We start from the raw sequence: 22619 nt of genomic DNA, 5'->3' as shown, positions 1-22619 counted from the left end.
TATTTTTCTTTCAGTACTTTGAATATATCACCCCACTGACTCCTAGCCATCTTTGGTTTCTGATGAGTGGTTTTCCTTTTGCTGCTTTCAGGATTTTCTGTTTGTCTCTGGCTTTTGACAAGGTCTGTACTTCCGTTATTTTCTTCCCTGTTGATTTTGTCATCTGTGTACCTTCCTAATAAACCATAATTTCATACCAAACTCATACAGTGACAGGATTTCACTTTAAAGCTGTAGTCCTATAATATATACTTCATTATTACATGTATATGATGTTAATACCACAAGGAAGCATTAAGAAGGTATTTGGTGCGGGGCACCTGGGTGTCTCAGTAAGTTAAGCGTCTGCCTTTGGCTCAGGTCATGATCCCAGGGTCCTGGGATCAAGCCCCACTTCCTACTGCTCAGGGAGCATGCTTCTCCCTCTCCCTCTGCCTGCCGCTCCCCCTGCTTGTGCTATCTCTCTGTCAAATAAATAAAATCTTTAAAAAAAAAAAAGTATTCAGTGCATACAGATCGAATGAATGGAGGATTGGATAATGACTCAATCATAAAACGTTACCCCTGCTCAGACTTTTTTTTAATAAACAGCTTTATTGAGATATAGTTAACGTATCATACAATTCACTTACTTAAATTGTACAATTTTTGAAATGATATTTACAGTGTAGCCATTATCATAATCTAATTTTGGAATATTCCTTTCTCCCAAAATAGAAACCCAGTACTCATTAGCAGTCACTCCTTTCCTCTTCTACCCCCCACTACCTATACCCTTCCAGCTCTAGGCAACCACTAATCTACTTTTAGTGTCTATAGATTTGCCTGTTCTGGACATTGAAGTCATATAATACATGATGCTTCTTTCACTTGGCATGTTTTCAAGATTCATCCTTGTTATAGCATGTATTATTTCTTTATTTCTTTTTATTGACAAAGAATATTCCCATTGTGTAGATATACCAAATTTTATGTATCCATTTATCAATTGATGGACATTTGGGTTGTTTCTGCTTTTTGGCTCTTAGGAATAGTGTTACTATAAATATTTGTGTACAAATGTTTGTGTGGACCTATGTTTCATATCTCTCAGGTACATACCTAGGAGTAGAAATGGTGGAACATCTGGTAACTATGTTTCACCTTTTGAGGAACCACCAGGCTATTTTCCAAAGTGGCTGTACCAATTTTACATTTCCACCAGGAATATGAAGGTTTCAGTTTCTCAACACACTCATCAGTATTTGTTACTGTCTTTTTTATTCTAATCATTCTAGTGGATGGAAATGGTATTTCAGTGGTTTTGATTTGCATTTTTTCTGTGGCTAATGATGTTGAGGATCTTTTCATGTGCTTATTGTCCCTTTGTGTATCTTCTTGAGAAACGTCTATTTAGAAGCTTTGCTTTTATGAGAGACTATGGACTATGAGAAACAAACTGAGGGCCTCAGAGAGGAGGGGGGTGGGGGAATGGGATAGACCGGTGATGGGTAGTAAGGAGGGCACGTATTGCATGGTGCACTGGGTGTTATACGCAACTAATGAATCATCGAGCCTTATATCGGAAACCGGGGATCTCTGTCAAATAAATAAATAAAATCTTTAAAAAAAAAAAAAAAGGCAAGAGCTCAGAAAAGTAAGGTGACTTGCCCATGGTCCTACATCTATGAATGACAGAACTGGGACTCAAAATGATTTTCTCTGTGTAGTCTTCTTTTTCTTTTTTTTTAAGATTTTATTTATTTATTTGACAGAGAGAGACAGCCAGCGAGAGAGGGAACAGAAGCACGGGGAGTGGGAGAGGAAGAAGCAGGCTCCTAGCGGAGGAGCCTGATGTGGGGCTCGATCCCAGAACACCGGGACCACGCCCTGAGCCAAAGGCAGACGCTTAACGACTGCGCCACCCAGGCGCCCCACTCTGTGTAGTCGTCTTTCTACCTATCATGTTTTGTTTTCTTTGTCCACTACATAAGAGACAAACATAAAGGAAGATCTATGCTATTCAGATGCATTGAAGAAAGGATCAAAATCATATTGTCATTTTATTCTTTAAAAAAAAAGAAGATTTGCTTGTGAAAACAAAGAGGTTTTTTTATTGTTGTTGGGTAAAAGCAGTATGACAGACTATAAAGGTTATTGGATTGAAGTAAGGGAGTTATAAATTGAGCTTCAGAAGCCTTAGCCATCAGAGAGTAGGAATTGATTGTCCAAACTTGAATCTCTCTTTTATATAGCTACTTTAATAAAACTAAGATGCATATGATAGATAACACCCATCAAAAAGTTTACATTTGAAAGGAGTAGCTCTAATTTTACAACTATATGTCTTTGCAAAAGGATTACACCTATAATTTTATTTGGCAAAGATAATGGTGCTGTTGTTTGATTAATAAGGAATAATTCTTTCTCATTGTAACTTTTGCCTTGTATAGTTCTTTTAAAAATATTTGTTTTTCTAGCCTAGCATGTATATTGAGATCACAAATGATGAATTATGTTGTATAAGGGAAATGTTATTCTGCCTTTTCTTTAGCGGAAGATCCATCCAAAAGCTATGTGAAATTAAGAGACTTTGTGCTTGTGAAACTTTGTCAAGATTTGCCCTGTTTTTCCCGGGAAAAGTTGATGCAAGGATTCAGTGAAGACATGGCAATAGAGGCACAACAGAAGTTCAAAATAAATAAGGTATTTTTATTCTGTAGAAGGAAAAACATTTCAGTTTTGAGGTTTTTTTTTTTTAAGTATGTAACTTAAACATTGTGGGTACATTAAGAATACACGTGTGGGAAGTAGCATTGGTTGAGAGTACAGGCTCTGAAGCCAAATTGGTTTAAGATCTGGCTACACCACTTACTCTGTGACTTAGGGCAATTGAATTTCTTCATTAATAGAATGGGAAGATAGTTGATATTATGGCTATATTAAGTGTAACAAGAAGAACAAAATGGATAGTATGATCTTATTTTTACTTTTCAAGAAAATGTTTGAAATTATAAAATAGTTATAAAATGTTTGAAATTATAAATTATAAAATATACTTCTATATATTTGAATTTTAAAGTAGTAAATATCCTAAAATAGGTACAGAAAAAATAATCTGGCAGTTCAGAGGAGGAAGTTTAGTTTATTATATTTATGTATGCAAGGGAATCAGAGTTTTTCATGGGACAGAGATGCATTTGATCGAAGCCTTGAAGAATGGGTAGGATTTGGATTATGAAAGTATTTGAGGGGCGCCTGGGTGTCTCAGCTGTTTGAGCATCAGACTTGATTTCAGCTCAGGTCATGATCTTGGGGTCTTGGGATTGAGCCCCATGTTGGGCTCAGCATAGAGTCTGTTTGGGTTTCTTTCCCTCTGCCCCGGGCCCCTGCTCATGTGCACACTTTCTCTGTCTTTCAAAATAAATAAAGAAATATTAAAAAAAAAGAGAGAGAGAGAGAGAGTTGAAGGGTATTCCAATAGTAAGGACTAGTATATGATACTATTACCCTCTCCTCCCTTGCTGATACGGTATTATAGTTTCTGATTTTTTTCACTTACTACTGTGATCATCTTTTTTGAGATACTTTTACTGGCTCTTACTCTTCTGTAAGTTCCCTAAAGATAATTCTTCCCCAAAGTTCTTTTTTCAGTCCTCGTTTTCCCTCATTTTACTTACTCTACCTGGGAGAACTCATCTAACTCTCCAATATAGATTTTCCTCTTGCACTCCCAACACTGTATATGAAAAGTTTCCTGGGGCACCTGAGTGGCTCAGTCCCTTAGGTGTCTGACTCTTGATTTCGGCTCAGGTTATGATCTTGGGGTTGTGGGATTGAGACCCCGCATCCGGCTCCCCGCTCTGCAGGGAGTTTCCTTAAGATTCTCTCTCTCTCTCTCTCAAAATAAATAAATCTTAAAAAGGTAAAAAAAGTTTCCTGGTCACTGACCTTCAACAGCTTAATTTGAACTGAAACTTTCCATCTTCTCCTGCATTAAAACACTTGAATAGCTCCTGGTTTAAAGGTAAATGTATGGTTTAGAAATATTTGGAATGTCCAGACTATATTAAACCTTCAGAGAATTTATTCAACAGCTCAGCTTTTAAAAGAAAGGGAATAAGAACACATTTTTCAAAATCATACTTTTTTCTTAAAGAAATTAAAACTTGGTATGGCAAACTGAGCCTGTCATAATTTGTTCCCCACCAACCTTGGCAGACTCAACTTTCTACCACCTTCCTACATGCTCTGGCATTACTAAACCTCTTGTTATTTCCCAACTATGCTACATCTTTCTTCCTTTTATATCGCTTTACGTTAACTATGCCCTTTGCCCTTGATACCCCCTTCTTCTATTCCTCCATCTTTTTGCCTTGCCAGATACTGATTTGTTCAGGTGTCCCTTCTGGAAAGTTCAAACATCGTCTTCCCCATATACCTATACCTGATCTCTCCCCTACCCCCAATAAATATATATGGCACAAACAGAAAACTATGGGCTACTCTTTTGGCTTCAGTGATACCAAGATTTCTTGATTTTCCTAATATTTCTTTGTTTTTCTCTGCCCTGTAACTGTTACTTGTACTATAGAGTTCTGACCTCCCCTCATTGTTTCACTGTTTATGCTTTCTTAACCATAAAACAAACTATGGTTTAAACCAAAAACTACAGTTTTAAATCTTGTCTGGTATACTGATACTGCTTAAATCCTCGTTCTTAGACTAGAGTTTTCTTCAGGTTTTTATGTTCTGCTGCCTCCTAAATCTCACCTCGACTGAAAATTCACTGTCATTGTACACCCTCCTCCACACCCAATCCTTCCTCTTCTGTTTATCCAGAATCCTTGTTCCTTTAGTATTCTTATTGATTCTTAGTTCATGCCTTCATCATTTTTTGCCTGATTTAATAGCACAGCTTCTTAATTGGTCTCCCTGCCTTTCTTTTTGCTACCATTTCTATGTAGCTGAGAGAATGCTTTTTTGTGTGCTTTGCTCACGCCCCCATTTAAAATCCGTCACCTAGGGGCTCCTGGGTGGCTCAGTCCGTTAGGAGTATGACTCTTGGTTTCAGATCAGGTCATCATCTTGGGGCCCTGGGATTGAGCCCTGCATCAGCTCTGTGCTCAGTGTGGAGTCTGCTGGAGATGATCTCCCTCTCCTTCTCCCTCTGCTCACCCTCTCTCTAAAATAAATAAAATCTGGGGCGCCTGGGTAGCGCAGTTGTTAAGCGTCTGCCTTCGGCTCAGGGCATGATCCTGGAGTTCCGGGATCGAGTCCCACATCGGGCTCCTCCGCTGGGAGTCTGCTTCTTCCTCTCCCACTCCCCTGCTGTGTTCCCTCTCTCGCTGGCTGTCTCTCTGTCACATAAATAAATAAAATCTTTAAAAATAATAAAATAAAATAAAATTTTTAGAAAATAACAAATAAAATAAAAAGTAAAATCCATCACCTACTAGATAAAAGCCCAACTCTTTTAATATATTATGTAAGGCTCTCAGCTTCTCTGTCCTCACATTACTTCTACTCACTACTTTTCATTTTGTGCTCCAGCTGTGTCAAGCTGCCTCAGTCTTGCACATGTGTGCTGTGTGCACTTGTACACTCACAGTGCCCTCCTCTCTTTCTAGACTGGCATGGTCCCTTCCCTTTAAGATTTAGCTCAGGTTTCTTTCCCCAGGAATCCTCGTAGGCCATCCCCAGGCTATGCTACCATACTACCCTACACATATTTCCATCATTAAATTAACCATACCTCAGTCGTTTGTGTTACCCATGAGGCTGCTAGCTCCTCGAGGGCAGAGACTATCTTTTATTGTTTTTTGTCTGGTACCTAGCACAATTTCTGGCCCATAGCAAATACTCGATATATCCTGTGTTTTTTTGGGAAAGTATCACTATTTTGTAATTAAAAGTGTTCATGTTCTTTTGTTTCATTAAGCAACATGCTAGGCGGGTTTATGAAATTCTTCGACTACTGGTAACTGACATGAGTGATGCTGAACAATACAGAAGGTATAGACTGGACATCAAAAGAAGACTAATTAGTCCATATAAGGTAGGACTTTCCAGAGTCTTAAACATTATATTCTTGTCACTGTTTAAAAATGGAGAAGAGGGGCGCCTGGGTGGCTTAGTTGGTTAAGTGTCTGCCTTCGGCTCAGGTCATGATCTCAGGGTCCTGGGATTGAGCCTCGCATCAGGCTCCCTGCTCAGTGGGGAGTCTGCTTCTGCCCCTCCCCCTGGCTCATGCTCTCTCTCACTCAGATAAATAAATAAAATCTTTAGAAAATAAAAAATAAATAAATAAAAATGGAGAAGAGGGTCACCTGGCTGGCCGAGCATGTGACTCGATCTTGGGGTTGAGAGTTCAAGCCCCACATTGGGGGTAGAGTTTACTTTAAAAAACACTTTTTTAAATAAATAAATAATAAAATGGAGAAGAAAGTGTAGCAGTTGCCAGTCTGTGGAACAGTCCAAGTCGTTTTCCTAAATTAACTTTTACAAAAGTGAAAATATTCTTCCAGTTAGTTATAAGAAGCCTCACTGTCATAATTTTCCAGTGTAAGCTATAAGTCTGTTTTCATTCACCTAAAAACTAATCCCAAGGGTAGTCTACCCATGGTTACTTTTCATTTCATTTGTTTGCCATCTTTTAAATATCTGAATGCTCAGACTTTTCCTGAATAAATTACCTTGTTTTAACAGTCTCTAGTTTGTTCTACAGTAAACTTGTTCTAAGTCTCTAGTTTCCTATTTGTTATATATATTGTGTTTGCATTTGCTCCCTTCTTCCTAAATATGGCCTTGGTTGCCATTTTTAACCTCTATACTTTACCATAGCTGAAATTGCAGCATAGTATTATTTACTTATTTTTTTAAACAGTCTTTCTTGCCTTCTACCCCCTACCCCTTTTCTCATCTCCCATATTTTCCTCTCAGAAACTCAGAAACTTCCCCTCCTAGATTAGGTTTGTCCTCATGATCATTTGGCTATTATTAAGGTAGATATTGCCCATGACAGCCTGTGTGAATGAGGATTTGCTATGATAGTTGCAGCTGTGCAGTAAGCTGATTGGGGAGAATATTTGTTAATTTGTTCAGTAAATAATTAGTGAGCACCTGACATGTGGTTGCTACATTTATATACACTATATCGTAGGCTTATACGATGCAATAGCTGGGAACATAAATGACAAATCCCAAAATTTTCTGTTTTATGGACTATCTATAGCAGGTTGTAAAACATTGTAATGGTCTCTCTTCCCCCAGATTGTTCAAAGTAGCATTTTATTCTTTGATATTTATCACTTCAGAAACATCAGAAAATTGGTAAAAATGGCTCTTTCCAAAAGTTTTGAGTTTGGAAGTAATATTTGTCATCTAGAAAATTTCTTTATGTTGAAATGTGGGGATATAGAACAGTATAATTAGATGTTATCATGGCAGCATTTCAGAGTACAGGCATACCTCAGAGATACTGCAGGTTCGGTCCAGACCACTGCAAGAAAGTGAATATTGCAATAAAGCAAGTCAAATGGAAGTTTTTGGTTTTCCAGTGCGTTTAAAATTACATTTACAATCTATACTCTGCTTAGTGTACAATAGCATTACATTTAAAAACTGACATACCTTAATTTAAAAATATGTTATTGCTAAAAAATGCTAACCATTATCTGAGCTCTGAGTGAGTCATAATGTTTTTGCTGGTAGAGTGTCTTACCTTGATGTTAATGGCTGCTGACTGTGATCAGGGTGGTGGTTGCTGAAGGTTGGGGTTGGCTATAACAGTTTCTTAAATAAGACAACAGTGAAGTTTGTCACATCGATTGACTCTTCCTTTCTCTATTGCGTGCAATGCTGTTTGATAGCATTTTATCTACAATAGAACTTTTTTCAAAATTAGGAGTCAGTACTCACAAACCCTGCTGCTGCTTTATCAACAAAGTTGATGTCATATTCTAAATCCTTTGTTGTCATTTCAACCATCTTCACAGCATCTTCATCAGAAGTAGGTTCCATCTCAAGAATTACTTTCTTTGCTCATCCATAAGAAGCAACTCCTTATCTGTTCAGATTTTATCATGAGATTTCAACAATTCAGTCGCACCTTCAGTCTCCACTTCTAGTTCTAGTTCTCTTGTTCTTCCACTATGTCTCGGTTACTTCCTTCACTGAAGTCTTGACCCCTTCAGAGTCATCCATGAGGGTTGAAATAAACTTCTTCCACATTTTGCCTCTTCCCATGAATCACAAGTGTTCTTAATGGTATCTAGAATGGTGAATCCTTTCCAAAGGTTTTCAGTTTCCTCTGCCTAGGTCTATCAGAGGAATCACTATCTACAGCAGCCATAGCCTTATGAAATGCACTTCTTAAATAGTAAGACTTGAAAATCAAAGTTATTCCTCGATTCATGGGCTACCGTGTTGATATTGTGTTAGCAGATATGAAAACAATATCAATTCCGTTGTACATCTCCATCAGAGCTCTTGGGTAACCAGATACATTGCCAGTGAGCAGTGATCTTTTAAAAGGAATCCTTTTTTCTGAGCAGTATGTCTCAACAGTGGGCTTAAAATATACTGTGTTGCAAACAGATGTGCTGTCATCTAGGCTTTGTTATTCCCTTAGAGCATAGGCAGAGTAAAACCAGTAAAAACCAGAGTAAAACCACAGTAAAACCATTCTTCAGGGCCCTAGGATGTTTGGAATGGTCAATGAGCATTGGCTTCAATTTAGTCACCAGCTGCATTAGGGACCCTAAACAAGGGACTCAACCCATTCTTTGAAGCTTCGAAGCCAAGCATCTCCTCTCTAGCCATGAAAGTCCTAGATGGCATCTTCTCCAAAGAAGGCTGTTTTGGGGTGCCTGGCTGGCTCAGTCAGAAGAGCATGTGACTTGGGGCGCCTGGGTGGCTCATTTGGTTAGGTGTCTGCCTTCGGCTCAGGTCATGACCTCTGGGTCCTGGGATTGGGCCCCATGTTGGGCTTCCTGCTCAGCAGGGAGTCTGCTTCTCTCTCTCTCTCTCTCTCTCTTTCCCTCTGCCCCTCCCCATCGTTCGTTTTCTCTCTCTAATAAATAAAATCTTGAAAGAAAAAAAAAAAGCATGTGACTTAATCTCAGGGTCGTGGGTTTGAGCCCCACGTTGTGTATAGAGATAACTTAAATAAACTTAAAAAAAAAAGAAAGGCGGCGGCTGTTTGGTCTACATTGAAAATCTGTTGTTTAGTGGAGCCACCTTCGTTAATTATCTTAGCTCGATCTTCTGGATAACTCGCAGCTTCTGCATCAACACTTGCTGCTTCACCTTGCACTTTCATGTTATAGAGATGACTTCTTTCCTTAAACTGCAGGAACCAACCTCCCCTAGCTTCAGACTTTTCTTCTGCAGCCTGCTCATTTCTCTCTGCCTTCAGAGAATTGAAGAACGTTAGGGCCTTGCTCTGGATTAGGCTTTGGCTTAAGGCACTGTTGTGGCTGGTTTGATCTTCTAGCCAGACCGCTAAAACCTTCTCCATATCAGCAGTAAGGCTGTTCTGCTTTTTTATCATTTGTGCGTTTACTGGAGAAGCATGTTCAATTTCCTTCAAGAATTTTGCATTCACAGCTTTGCCTGTTTGGCACAAGAGACCTACTTTTTGGCTTATCTCAGCTTTTGATATGCCTCCTCACTAAGCTTAATCATTTCTGGCTTTGATTTAAAGTGTGAGATGTGCAATTTCACTTGAACACTTAAAGGCCATTGTAGGGTTAATTTCAGTCTTGGCCTAATTTTTTTTTAATATTCGCCTAATTTCAATATTGTTGTCTCAGGGAATAGGGAGGCCTGAGGAGAGATGGGGGGGGGACACGTGGTCGGTGGTGCAGTCAGAACACACACAACATTAAGTTCATCATCTATCGCTCAGTTTGTGGTGCCCCAAAATAATTACAGTAGTGTAACATCAAAGATCTCTGGTTATAGATTACCACCACAAATATAATAGTAATGAAAAAGTTTGAAATCTTGCAAGAATTACCAAAATGAGACACAAAGACATGAAGTGAACAAATACTGCTGGAAAAATGGTGCCAGTAGACTTGCTGGACCAGGGTTGCCACAAACCTTTGTTTGTTTTAAAAAAAAAAAAAAAAGAATATCTGTGAAGCATAATAAAATGAGATATGGCTATATTAAAACTGTTTTAGCAAAATAATTTATTGAATTATGCATCTCAGACAATTATTTGACATTTTATATAGGCAGATGTAGCACATGAAAGATCATGAATTCTAAATGTAAGCAGTCACAAACTCATGCCAAATAGGAATTTCTATAGTTCATAAAAGCAAGTATTTTTTACCTTAAAGAATGGTAATGATTTGATTTTTTATATTAAGTATCCTCACCTGCAAACAAGTTCACCTATCTGAAAGACAACTGAAAACTGGGTATTAAACTCTTTAGGTTCTTAACACAGCTGAGTGTCACCATCCTTGCACTAAAGCTCATACATAGATCACAACTTCTTCAGATGCTTGCTTCAACTGTATTTATAGTAATGTGCATTTTAATAAGTTCAGTTATCCAGTATTCTATCCCATTGAGAAAAACAAGAAAGCTTGAGGGTCCCCCTCCCCTACTTTAGGTTGATAGTCCCACTGCTTGGGGTAGGAAACCTACCACAAACTTCAAGAAAGTCTAGAAATAAGTTAAATGTCCAATAAACGTGGGAGGAGTGCTGTGACTTCCTTGTTGAATGGATGCAGATGATTTTCTTCGTTATTCCAGTATGATATTATGTACTTTGTTGTGTTATTACAGTATTCTCAGATGTAAAATTATATTTAAGAATAAAGTAAAATTGCTTAATAATGAGTGTGATTTAGAATTTTTTTTAGGTCTTTAAAATGTATGCCTAATGGGGAAAGTTTGGAGTGTAAAATTTACATGTTTCACATTTTATTAAAAGAAATTTAAAATTTTGATTGTCACTGTTATTACTGAAGTATGAAATTATTTATTTATTGATAGCAAATTCTGTGCTGCCTGTATTTGAGGAATCAAGGTTACCTGTCAGTCTAAACACACTCTCCCACTAAGAAATTATTTGGGTAGCTATTAGAAGTACTTGTACCTCGCTTTAATAGTTTTTAAACACTGGTAATTCATTTTTTCAGTGCCAGAAGGGGGGAAATAACCTTTATCAACTAGAATCATTTTTTTAAAGCACAAAAAGAAACTCCCTCACCATTACAGAAGTAATTTTTAGGTGTTCAAAAAAAGATAAATTTGAACAATTTGGCTAAAAAAAGAAAAATTGGTGTAGCTGCTTGGTTTTAGCATTAAAGCTTTTATATTGTTTCATGGGAATAATTTAATTCTTAGTTGGTTTACAAATATAAAATTTAGAATCATTGTTAATATCATTGCATTTGAAATCTGGAAACTCAGTTTTGAGGTCTGGTTCTTTTAGAAATTGTGTAACTGTTGACAGCTTATTAACACCTGGGTATTAGACTTCCCTTCCATAAAATGGAAATGTCTCCGTAGTTAGGCACTGAACAGAAAGAAATAAAATACAGTGGTGCATGTTTTAAAAGATGTCTTTTGACAGGTCTTTGGAATTAATATGCCTCCACACCATTATTATTTTAAAATTCTTATAAAAGAACCTTATCTCTATACTTCACAAAAGTGACTAGTTCAGCCGAAAGAAATTAAGGAGCCCTTAGTAGAGATGGTAGCATTTTTGAGATTATATTTGTAAGCCCTCTAGGAACATGTGAAAGCTAGGCAAGAAGAAAGGGCTATTTTCTGGAAATAAATTCATATCCAAGCCAAATGTTAACATAAATAAGTTTAAAATAATGCCATCTTTAATTTGTCTTCATTAATTAAAAATTATGACCTCCCCTAATCTATGAAGGAATTAAGTTTTTGTTTTTGGAAGGGAAAAAAGTATTCTAAAGCTTATAGAATATCTATTCCAATCTTAAGGGGTTCTACCTTTCATTATTTCATTTGTTCTCCCAATGTATGTCACTTGGCTGGATAGGGGTGTTCCCCAAATCAATTTGGGGGTTTTTAATTGTTTTTTTTACACATTCTTTAAAAGATAAATTTGTAATATACATATAGACAATGGAATATAAATAATTTAAGGAATATTAAAGATGAATAAAGCAAATAACCTCAAATTATTTTTAAAATTGAATCATACCTTACATGTTCATGAGGAGCTTAAATATATAGTTTTATATTTTTTCCATAAAGCTGTTTATAGGTATTTTTGTTCCTATGTATTTTATTATCATTTTTTAAAAGATTTTATTTGAGAGTGTGTGGAAGCACTGAGCACGAGTAGGGGGGCGGGGAGGGTGGAGAGGCAGAGGGAAAAGCAGACTCCCCACTGAGCAGGGAGCCTGGACACAGGTTCCATTCCAGGACCCTGAGATTACACCTGAGCCAAAGTCAGATGCTTAACTGACTGAGCCACCCAGGCACTGCTAATTCATAAATTTTCCATCATGCCAATAAAAATTAAAGTAGTGATTAATTCTGACATCCAATGAAGAAATTGAAGGTGGGGGGGTAATAAATCGGGGATGTAAGCTCTCAGATTTAAGAACAGCATAATTTAAAACAGTATGTTACTGGCACAGGATTCCTTTTATAGGTTATTTGCAACAAAAGTTGATAGTCTAGAAATATTTAAGAATTTAATATGATGGTTCTATTATATATATAAGAATTTAATATGATTGGAGGTATCTTCAAGCAATGGGGTTAAATTAATAAACATTATAACTGATTAGCAATTTAGAAAAATAGCTTCTATTCCTATCACACACCACAGTAATTTGCTGATGAATTACCCTTTAGTTCCTGAACTGCTTTCTTAAGTTAAATGCTCTTATATAGTGCAGTCATGCCTGTTGGCAGAAAAAATAACTTTTACAACAGAAACAAAGTATTTCTCATCCACATGATTGAAGAGCAAGGAATACACTGTCCTCGTAGGACTTAGGAACAATAAATGTGAACTTTCATCAGTTCTCTGGAACTGATATTCAGAATGTGATCAGTAGATCAGTAACATTAGCATCACTTAGGAGCTTGTTAGAAATGCAGAATCTTGGGGGCACCTGGGTGGCTCAGTCGGTAGAGTATTCCACTCCTGATCTCAGAGTCATGAATTCAAGCCTCACGTTGGGTGTAGAGCTTACTTTAAAAAAGTAAAATAAAAACGTGTGGTTATTAATTTAGCTTTATTTTAAGCTTTTTAAGTAGTAATCATGACACACTTGCCTAGTATTCCAAAATTATTAGGGTTCTCTTTAAGGGACATTTATTAGCTTTTATGATGGATTTAGGGTTTGTTTGTTTTGATTGTCTTTTGAAAGGCAATTAGATACAGGAACTAAAAAATACAGATTTCCAACCAGATTGTTAGGGTTTGCATTCTGGCCTCTCATCTTAACTACCTTTGTGTCAATTTATTCAACTCCCGTATCCTATTTTCTTCTTCATCTATCAATTGTAGAAAATAGACTACCTATCTTAAAGAGTTGTTAGGATTACATGAGTTAATAGATGTGATTTCTGATCTTTATGTAAAGTTAGCTCTTTATTATATGTTCTAGTAAAAGAAGATTGACATATTAATCTAGAACAGCTTACCCAAAATATATGAAAGTTCCGTGTATTGCAGTGTTTCCATACTGTATTGCAGTGTTGCCACTTATCCAGGAATCTTGGAGTCATTCTTCATTCCCCGTATCACGCAGTATTTTCTTCCTTAAATCTGCCATTTCCCCTCCATCTCTGATCCTACTGGCTTGGTCTAGGCTTTCATCATCTCACTTGAATTTTTACAGTAGCTGCGAACTTGGTCTTCCAGTCCCATCCTCAGCATTACTAGCACAGTGTTGTTCTGACACAGTGTCCCACCTGAAGGTTGTTACTGGCTCCCTTCTGGCCCAGCATGGTGGGTTCCTTCTCAGTAAAATGTGCGGGTGGGGGGTGGGGACGGTTTAATAAGATAATGTATTTCTGGATAGTAGAAATTCAGTAAGTGCTAGTTAATATTACATTTTTGAAGTGGGACAGTTTTTGGTTATTCTGAAACTCTTCAGACGGTTTATGTTAAAATTAATATGTGGTCCATAAATACATTGCTGGGTAAGGAAACTTAGAGATGAACTTAGTGGCAGGAAGAAGGCAGTTTGGAATTAAAACTAATGCAATGAATTAATGATTCAGTAGTGAAATGGAAAATAATAGCACTTAATCTCAGTTGTCTTTCTTCAGTTAATACATTTATTTATTAAAAAATTTTTGGGTGTCTGCACTGGCCAGTTCTTTATTATGCTTTGGAGAGGGGGCTGTTAGTGTATGTATATTTACCATCAATTGACACAAATTCCGAGTCTTCTAGTTAACTCCATTTGGAGGGTTTGTAATTCATGGTTAACATTATGTTTAGGCTTCCTTAAGGAAAAAACTGTGTGGGACAAATTTGGGCATATTCCTACAACAGTGGAGACTTAAAATTCAAAGAATATAAGGAAATTTATCTTCTTTCTTAGTCTAACCAATAATTGTGTTTGTTGCTTAGAAAAAGCAGAGAGATCTTGCTAAAATGAGAAAATGTCTCAGACCAGAAGAACTGACAAACCAGATGAACCAAATAGAAATAAGCATGCAACACGAACAGCTGGAAGAAAGCTTTCAGGAACTTGTGGAAGATTACCGACGTGTTATTGAACGCCTCGCTCAAGAGTAAAGATGATTTGGCTCTGTACAGGAAGTTTGCAAATTTCTGTACATTGTGTTGTGGAAAATCTGATGATGACTTTAATTTTAAAATCTTGTAACATTTACTTACATTAAAAGTTATCTATCTTATCTTTAGTTGAATATTTTCTTTTGGAGAGATTGTATATTTTAAAATACTGTTTAGAGTCTATGAGCATATATTACATTTTAAAAAAATATATAGCTTCTGAAATACCACTGCAATTGCTTCCCTTCTTACCAGTATAATAAATGCTTAGTTGTGATATGCTAATGTGTGATATGATTCTTAAGTACTTAAAATAAACTTTTTGGTCTTGTTAAAAAAAACTTTAGGTTTTCACATCGCATAATACCCTCTAGGTCCATTCACGTTGTCACAAATGGCTTTTAGGCTTTTATTATCATTCCTCCTGTGTTTTGCTTCTAAGATTTTACATCTGGCACTTTTAAAACACATTTCTTTAAGGTCTTCCCTAGTAATCTTGTTTTTCCTATGTAAGTTCTCCAAATAGAGGAAATATTCCTAGTATAGATTTGTTTTTAAATAAACTCCTCTACTAACTGTTTGTTGGGGGTAGGATGGGTGGGTAAAAGAGAAAAAGGAAACTAGATATAGCCTAAAGCCAAAATGTTTGACATCACATATTAATTGAAGATAATTTAAAAGTTAGCATAAATGTATAAATAAAATTTTGGGAAAAAAACATAAATGTTTTATAAATAATGTAAAATAATAAGTCAGTTTATAAAAATCAATTTATACGCCATTATTGAAATATATCTTGTGTAAAATGAGGTGTATATGTGTTGTGATTTGTTACAAGGTTCTGAAGATGTCGAAGTCCAAGAGGAAAAAACCCAAAAGCAATGATAAATTGCTTACTGTAGTCTTATTTTTATTAGAGTATAAATAAATTGCTTGATATGGAATCATTAAAAGCCTCATGTTTATAATGTGTGCCAGTAAGTGAGGTGTTGTATAACATAAAAAAATGGCATGTAAGTTGAACTTTTAAAATCCGATTTGTTCAGTGCTTAAGGCAAAATCCCAACTTGGCTAAGCACTGTCTTGTCCTTAGATCTGCTTTCCACCAGTAAAACCTGTCAAACCTAGGAGAAGCAAAGTAACTAGTACCCTCTGGACACACAGCAGCTGTGGTCAGCAGCATACCAGCAGCACTAAGCCATCCCCTTTGAATTAGGCTGTTGGAAAAGTTTTAGTCTCATCTCAAAGCTTATATATGTAGATGAAACTTGGATTTCTGAAAGTATATATGTACAAAATTTGTTCAGATAGAATGAACTAGTTCAGTTAAAATCCTTTCTGAAAATACATGAAAGCAATTTGCTTTCCATCTAAATTAGCTAATTAAAAACTTCTCATTCAAAATTCACATTCAATACTTAGAGATGAGCTCCAAGGGGTGGGCGGTCAGTACAATCTAAACAAATTATCTTTCAACATATTTTTGATGTAGAAACCAGAAAAAGCCAGTGGAATACCAATTTCTGTACTTTTTTTTAAAGCAATGTTCTATGATCCATTTATGGATAAAAATCTGCTTTAGCATTAATCTTTGGGACTTGAAAGGCTGTCCCTTCATGGATTTAGAAGGTTGAAAATCTGATAGATCTGTACCTTGTATAATGTAATTAAATACAAGGATGGGTGTGTAGACCATGTATGAACCCAACACAGCCACCTTCTAGGTCCTGGTGATCACTTTCACCCTCCAAGAGTAGCCTTCACCCATTTTATCATCCACATACACATCTGTATTTACTTGTGGCCTTTACTTTTTTTCACTGACCTTCCCCCCCTCCAATCACCCTTAATTTTTTTCCTGTCCTCCAAATTGCATTTTCTGTACATGTAAGAATTTTCTGAGCATCAGTTTTTTCATCTGTAAAATGAGGTTGTACTAGAATTCTCTCTAGGCTTCCTCCCTGTTCTAAGATAACATGTTTATCCTTCTCATATCTTTTCTTCTCATTCTAAATGCTTTTATACTAAAATGTGAGTGTTGATGTGATATATATCTAAAATAAAGCATTTTTGTAAGTCATTCAAAATTCATAGTTTATATGTGACTTAAAATGTGAGAGGAAAAAAACAAAACACTTTGTGTCCCTGATTATCTCCAAATTGCCAAGGCCCCAGCTTGTTGTATCAGAACCTCGTCTATTCTGAAAATTTATCTCATCCACTGCCTCCTTGCCTACTAGAGGAAAGTGGACAGCAAAACCCCCAGCACTGTATCAGAGAATGATTAGAATCGTAGACCTCAGAGGTCAAATGATTTAATTCCTTAAGCTCAATCTTAAGTTTTTTATTAGAATTTAAAAGTCTGTTTAACAGTATTAAATACTGATTAAATAATAAAGTACCCATAATTCTTCCTCTTTTAAAAAAAGATTTATTTATTAGAACAGGAGCTGGGGGAGGGGCAGAGGGCGAGAGAATCCTCAAGCAGACTCCCTGCTGAGCCTCAAGCCTGATGTGGAACTCAATCCCAGAATCCTGAGATCATAACCTGAGCTGACATCAAGAGTTGGATACTTAATCGATTGAGCCACCCAGGCGCTCCCATAATTCTTCCTTCTGAGTGAAATTATTTTACATTTGTATATTGTCTCTGTGTTTACATTAAATACAGTAGTATTCTTAACATTTCCAGTGTTTAAAATGGTTCTAACAGATGAACAATATTTCATACTGATATGCCCATAATAAACTATTAGTTTTTTTTATTACAACATTCAAATGAATTAATGTCTTTGTGTAATATATTTTTGTATCTGTTAAATCATTTCCTTAAGATAAATTCCTGGGAAATGCAATTACTGAGTCAAAGGGCAGGAATATCTCTATGGCTCAGTTATACAAACATGCCACATTCTCCAGAAAAGGTTGTAAATTACTAACATATGAATGGGTGTACTAGTTTTAACAGAATTTGAGTGCCATGGGGTATTGATTTTGTTGTTTCAATAGTATAAAATCTCAAATTTATATTCCTTTTGCTTAATGGGAAGGCTGAATATCCTTCCATTTTTCATGAAGTTTTTTCCCTAATATGAATTATCCATTTGATTTTTTTAAATTTATCTTTTGGGATCTACACCTTCACTTTATAGATGGACAACAGATCCAGAGGTTCACTTGCATAAGGTCACATTATAAATTCATTGCAAAGTCAGGACTATCCCCTAGGCTTCTGACTTCTCCTTCATCTCATTTTCTATCAAGTAGGCCAGCCAAGTCTTAAGCATGCCAGCCCACTAAGCTCTTTGTAAGGGGGGCTTTTTTTCATCAGTGTCTGGAAAATACCTCACTTGCATGACATTCACCCTAGGCACCAGACAAATGCCCTAACCACCCTCTTGTTTTTATAACCTTAGAGGAGCAGGTATTAGGAAAAGGATGTTTGATTATAGTGACTAAAAGTAATGGTGCCTCATTTGAAGTATGGCTTGAATTTCCTCATTTCCTCTCAACATTTTCAAGTTTTCAACATCTACACTTTTTCTGTTTCCATATTCTTTCATCTTTATTATAATACATATTTTTTGAAGATTTTATTTATTTGACAGAGAGATGGAACACAAGCAGAGGGAGAGGGAGAAGCAGGCTCCCCACAGAGCAAGGAGCCCCCTTCCCCCCCCCCAGGCATCAGGACCTGAGCCAAAGGCAGACACTTAACAGCTGAACCACCCAGCGCCCCTTATAATACATACTTCATTCTCCCTCGTATTATATGTTACAGTGGGGTTATATAGTGCATTTACTCATTGATTTGGGTAGAGCTGGCATATATACAACTAGTATGCACATAGTACAAAAATGCAAAAGGGCATACAGGAAAAAGTTCCTCACCCTAGTCCTCCAGAAACAACCCCGTTTCTGATCATTTTGAACATATATCAGAATATATATATCATATATTCAGAGATATATGTATAAAGGAGCACATATGTATCTTTTATGTATCATATATATATATATATATATATATATACACACACACACACATATAGTAACCTACATATATTGTTCTCTAAGTTGCTTTTTATTTTTTTAAGATTTATTTATTTGAGAGAGAGTGAGAGAGAGAGCATGCGAGCAGGGGTAGGGACAGAAGGAGAGAGAGAGAAACTCAAGCCAACTCTTCACTGAGCATGAAGCTGGATATGGGCCTCGATCTCACTGAGATCACGAGATCATGACCTGAGCCAAAATCAAGAGTTAGAGGCTTAACCGACTGAGCCACCCAGGAGCCCCTCTAACTTGCTTTTTAAACTTGATATATCTCGGGGCACCTTGGTGGTGCAGTCAGTTAAGCAGCCGGCACCTGTCTCGGGGTCCTGGGATCAAGCGCCACATCAGGCTCCAGGCTCATTGGGGAGTTGCCTTGAGATTCTTTCCCTCTGTCCCTCTCCCTACTTGCACGCTCATTTTTGAAAAATAAAAATAAACTTGATATATTTTGGAGATCATTAAAGCTATCTCATTTAATGGCTGAACAGTATTCCATTATATGGATATACCATAAGTTACTTTACCAGTCCCCTATTATTTAGGTTGTTTCTAATATTTTCCATTACAAACAGTACTGCAATGCATATTCCTATACATGTGCAAGTATACCTACACATCGAAGCCCTAGAAGTCATGTACTTTATTCTGATCTGATTCTTCTAGTGACTATACTACATTTACAACAAATTAACATATACTAAGATTACAGAAGCTTGAACTGTACCAATGTGGAATAAATTATGCCTACTGGACTAATCCAACCATCCTCATTCACAGCTAGAAATATGAATTATCTTAAAGTCACAGTGATTTGAATGCTTGGGCATATGCACCTGAATTTTTGTTTTTTCCTTTAGTCTTGCTTAGCTCTTCTCAAACCTTATCATCCAGAAGAATTGCCGTACAGCAGGGTTTTCTCAGTCTCGGCACTATTGACATTTTGGGCCGGATCATTCTTTATTGTGGGAGGCTGACCTAGGTACTGCGGGCAACTAGATGCCATTAGCACTACCCTCATCTCCAGCTGTAACAACCAAACGTGTTTAGACATGGCCACATGTCCTCCAGGGGACAAAATCACCCTTGGTTGAGAACCACTGCTACACAGGATTGAATATTCACCCATGTTAAGCACTGTTTTTTATTATGTAACACAGACATTGTACAAAAGTCAAAATGAGAGTATTTGATGAGAAGCTGCCCTCCCTTCCACCCGCTTACCCAATTCACCTCTCCAGAGGCAGTTACTTTTACCAGTCTCTCTTGTGTCCCTCAGAGTTAATTTTCAGTCTGCAAATATCTGTAATTTTTTGTTTTATCACAAATGCTGATGGGGGCGCCTGGGTGGCTCAGTCGTTAAGCGTCTGCCTTCGGCTCAGGGCGTGATCCCAGAGTTCTGGGATCGAGCCCCACATCAGGCTCCTCCGCTGGGAGCCTGCTTCTTTCTCTCCCACTCCCCCTGCCTGTGTTCCCTCTCTCACTGGCTGTCTTTCTCTCCGTCAAATAAATAAATAAAATCTTTAAAAAAAAAACAAATGCTGATGTACCATATGCAGTACACGGAATGTTTTCCAGTTAAATTTAACTCATTTTTGTTAGTAATATTAGAACACTTCGATTCTAAACACCTTGATTCTAAACAGCTGTTTGATATTCCATAGTTTGATTTCAGTGTGTTTAATCCAACCCTATATTAACAGATATTTAGTTTGTTTCCCATCTTCTGCTCTTACAAGCAGTGCTGCAGTGAATATTCTTGTGTATACCCCCATTTTGTACGTGTGGGAGTATGTACGCACGATGGTGATGGAATCACTGAGTAAAAGGGTATAGACATTTTACATTTTGGTAGGTTGAATACATATTTGAGACAATACAGAAATTTGAATATAGACTCTATATTAGGTGATATGGGATTTTGCATTGTGATAATGATATTGTGATTGTGTAGGAAAATATCTTTATTCTTAGGGGCTACATGCTGAAATATTTAGGAGCAGAGTCATAGTGTCTGCAACTTACATGCAAATCGTCCAGAAAAAAAGTATGCGTAGGTGTGATACATGTACTTACATACATACATGCATACATAGACAAATATATGTATATAAACAGAAACAGAAAGCAAATGTGCCAAAAATTTTTAAATTATTGAATCTAGGTAGAAGATACATACACGTATTCACTATATGATTCTTCAACCTTTCTGTATCAGATTTTCAAAATAAAAATTGAAAAAGAAAAGTTATTGCATACAAGAAACAAAAACATACTGTGAAAAAGAAATAGTGAATAAAAAAGAGCTCTTGGAAATTTAAATATTCTAATTCAAGCAGCAGAAATGTGGGCATAAAGTTGAAGAAATTTTCCTAGAACACTGAAAACGAAACACAAGAGAAAAGATAAATCAATGTGGGAAATCTGATAACCCCCTTATTTTCATTTCAGAGAGGAAAAGAAAACAGAAGAACATTATCAGAAAAAGGGAGGATAATTCCTCAGCGTTGAAGAAATGAATCTTCAAATTAGAAGCTCACTGAAGGTTGAACAAGCTTAAACCATCATCACTAATATTTATTGAGCCCTTACTATCTGCAAAGCACTTGAATAGGTCCTGTCAGTTCTCACAATAACCCTTGGAGGCACATGGTATTCTCAGGTGAGGTCTGGGAGGTTATTTTGTCCGAGGTCACACAGGAAGTGACAGATTAGGATTTTAGTGCAGGCAGTCTAATTCGCTTGGGTTCTTAACCACTATGCCCCATACCTTAAAAGACCCACATCTAGACTAAATTATTAAATTTCAAAACACCGCGCATAAAATAAAGATCCTAAATGCTTTCAGAGGGCAAAACATAGGTCACCTGGGGGAGGAGGGGCTGTTGAAATAGATTAGACTTTGCCTCAAGCATACTCCATGCTAAAAGACAATGGAACAAAGTCTTCCAAGTAGAGACTCCTACACCCAAACTATCAATCAAATGTGAGAGTAAAATAAAGGTGGTTTTGGAAATCTAAGAAACTAGAAAACTTACGTCACACACTTTCTGACGACGTTACTTGTAGGTCTACTTTAGCAGCATGAAGATGAAATCAAAGAGCATGTTAAGATGTGGAGTATAAGAAATGGTAAAACTAATCTGATTCCAGTAAAAAGAAATCTGAGGATGGCAGCTGAATAACATATCTAAAAATAATTGGTCCACATTATAATAGGAAACTATGAACTCAAGAAAAAAAAACGTATAAGAAAGTCAGAATCCAAACATAATCAACTGTGGCTGGCGTGGCTTTGAGCAGTAAGTAACTAGAAACAAATTGGTTGAGTCCAGTCAGACTGGGAAAAGGTAGGATGAGACATTACCCTTTTTCATTGTAACCCTTGTTATAACTGCATGTTTTTAAAAACTATGTGTTACTTCAATATGAAATTTTATTTAAATATTATTACTATATTGTTCAGCAATTAGTGCTGAACGGATATCATTGTCAAATAAAATATAACTGTAAAACAAGTAGATTTTAAAAACAGGTTTCCCTGAAGCAGAGAAATGGCGCCTTTCAACAGCGTGACTGTGCTCAGCCTGACTTCCTCAAAGCAGAACTTGCCAAGAGATAATGAAGAGCTTTCTTTAATAAAAAAAAAAAAAAAAAAAAAGCCCTAAAAAACACAATATTCAATCCTTTTCTTTGGAAACTGATTCTCCAAGGGACCATGGTTGGCCATGCTGTTTATTTGGCTACCAAAAGAAACTGTCCCTATCCTTAATATCCTGGGGCTCTGAATCAACAGACACCACATATAAAATAAAAGCTT

At 36.7% G+C, this 22619-nt stretch overlaps 1 protein-coding gene across 1 annotated transcript in view; it reads left to right on the top strand.

The window, feature by feature from the left end:
* HAT1 (histone acetyltransferase 1) overlaps positions 1-15034 on the top strand; it is a 59156-nt gene extending 44122 nt beyond the window's left edge. Inside the window, exons 9-11 of the mRNA XM_008687117.2 lie at positions 2534-2685; positions 5921-6037; positions 14582-15034. Of these exons, the coding sequence (XP_008685339.2) occupies positions 2534-2685; positions 5921-6037; positions 14582-14749 (437 nt within the window). The 3' untranslated portion in view covers positions 14750-15034. The remainder of the gene's footprint in view (positions 1-2533; positions 2686-5920; positions 6038-14581) is intronic.
* The last annotated feature ends 7585 nt before the right edge of the window (positions 15035-22619 follow it).

Source organism: Ursus maritimus, unplaced genomic scaffold (genome assembly GCF_017311325.1).
Source record: "Ursus maritimus isolate PB19 unplaced genomic scaffold, ASM1731132v1 scaffold_1, whole genome shotgun sequence".
NCBI classification, from domain to species: domain Eukaryota; kingdom Metazoa; phylum Chordata; class Mammalia; order Carnivora; family Ursidae; genus Ursus; species Ursus maritimus.
This window is presented reverse-complemented; position numbering and strand designations above follow the sequence as displayed.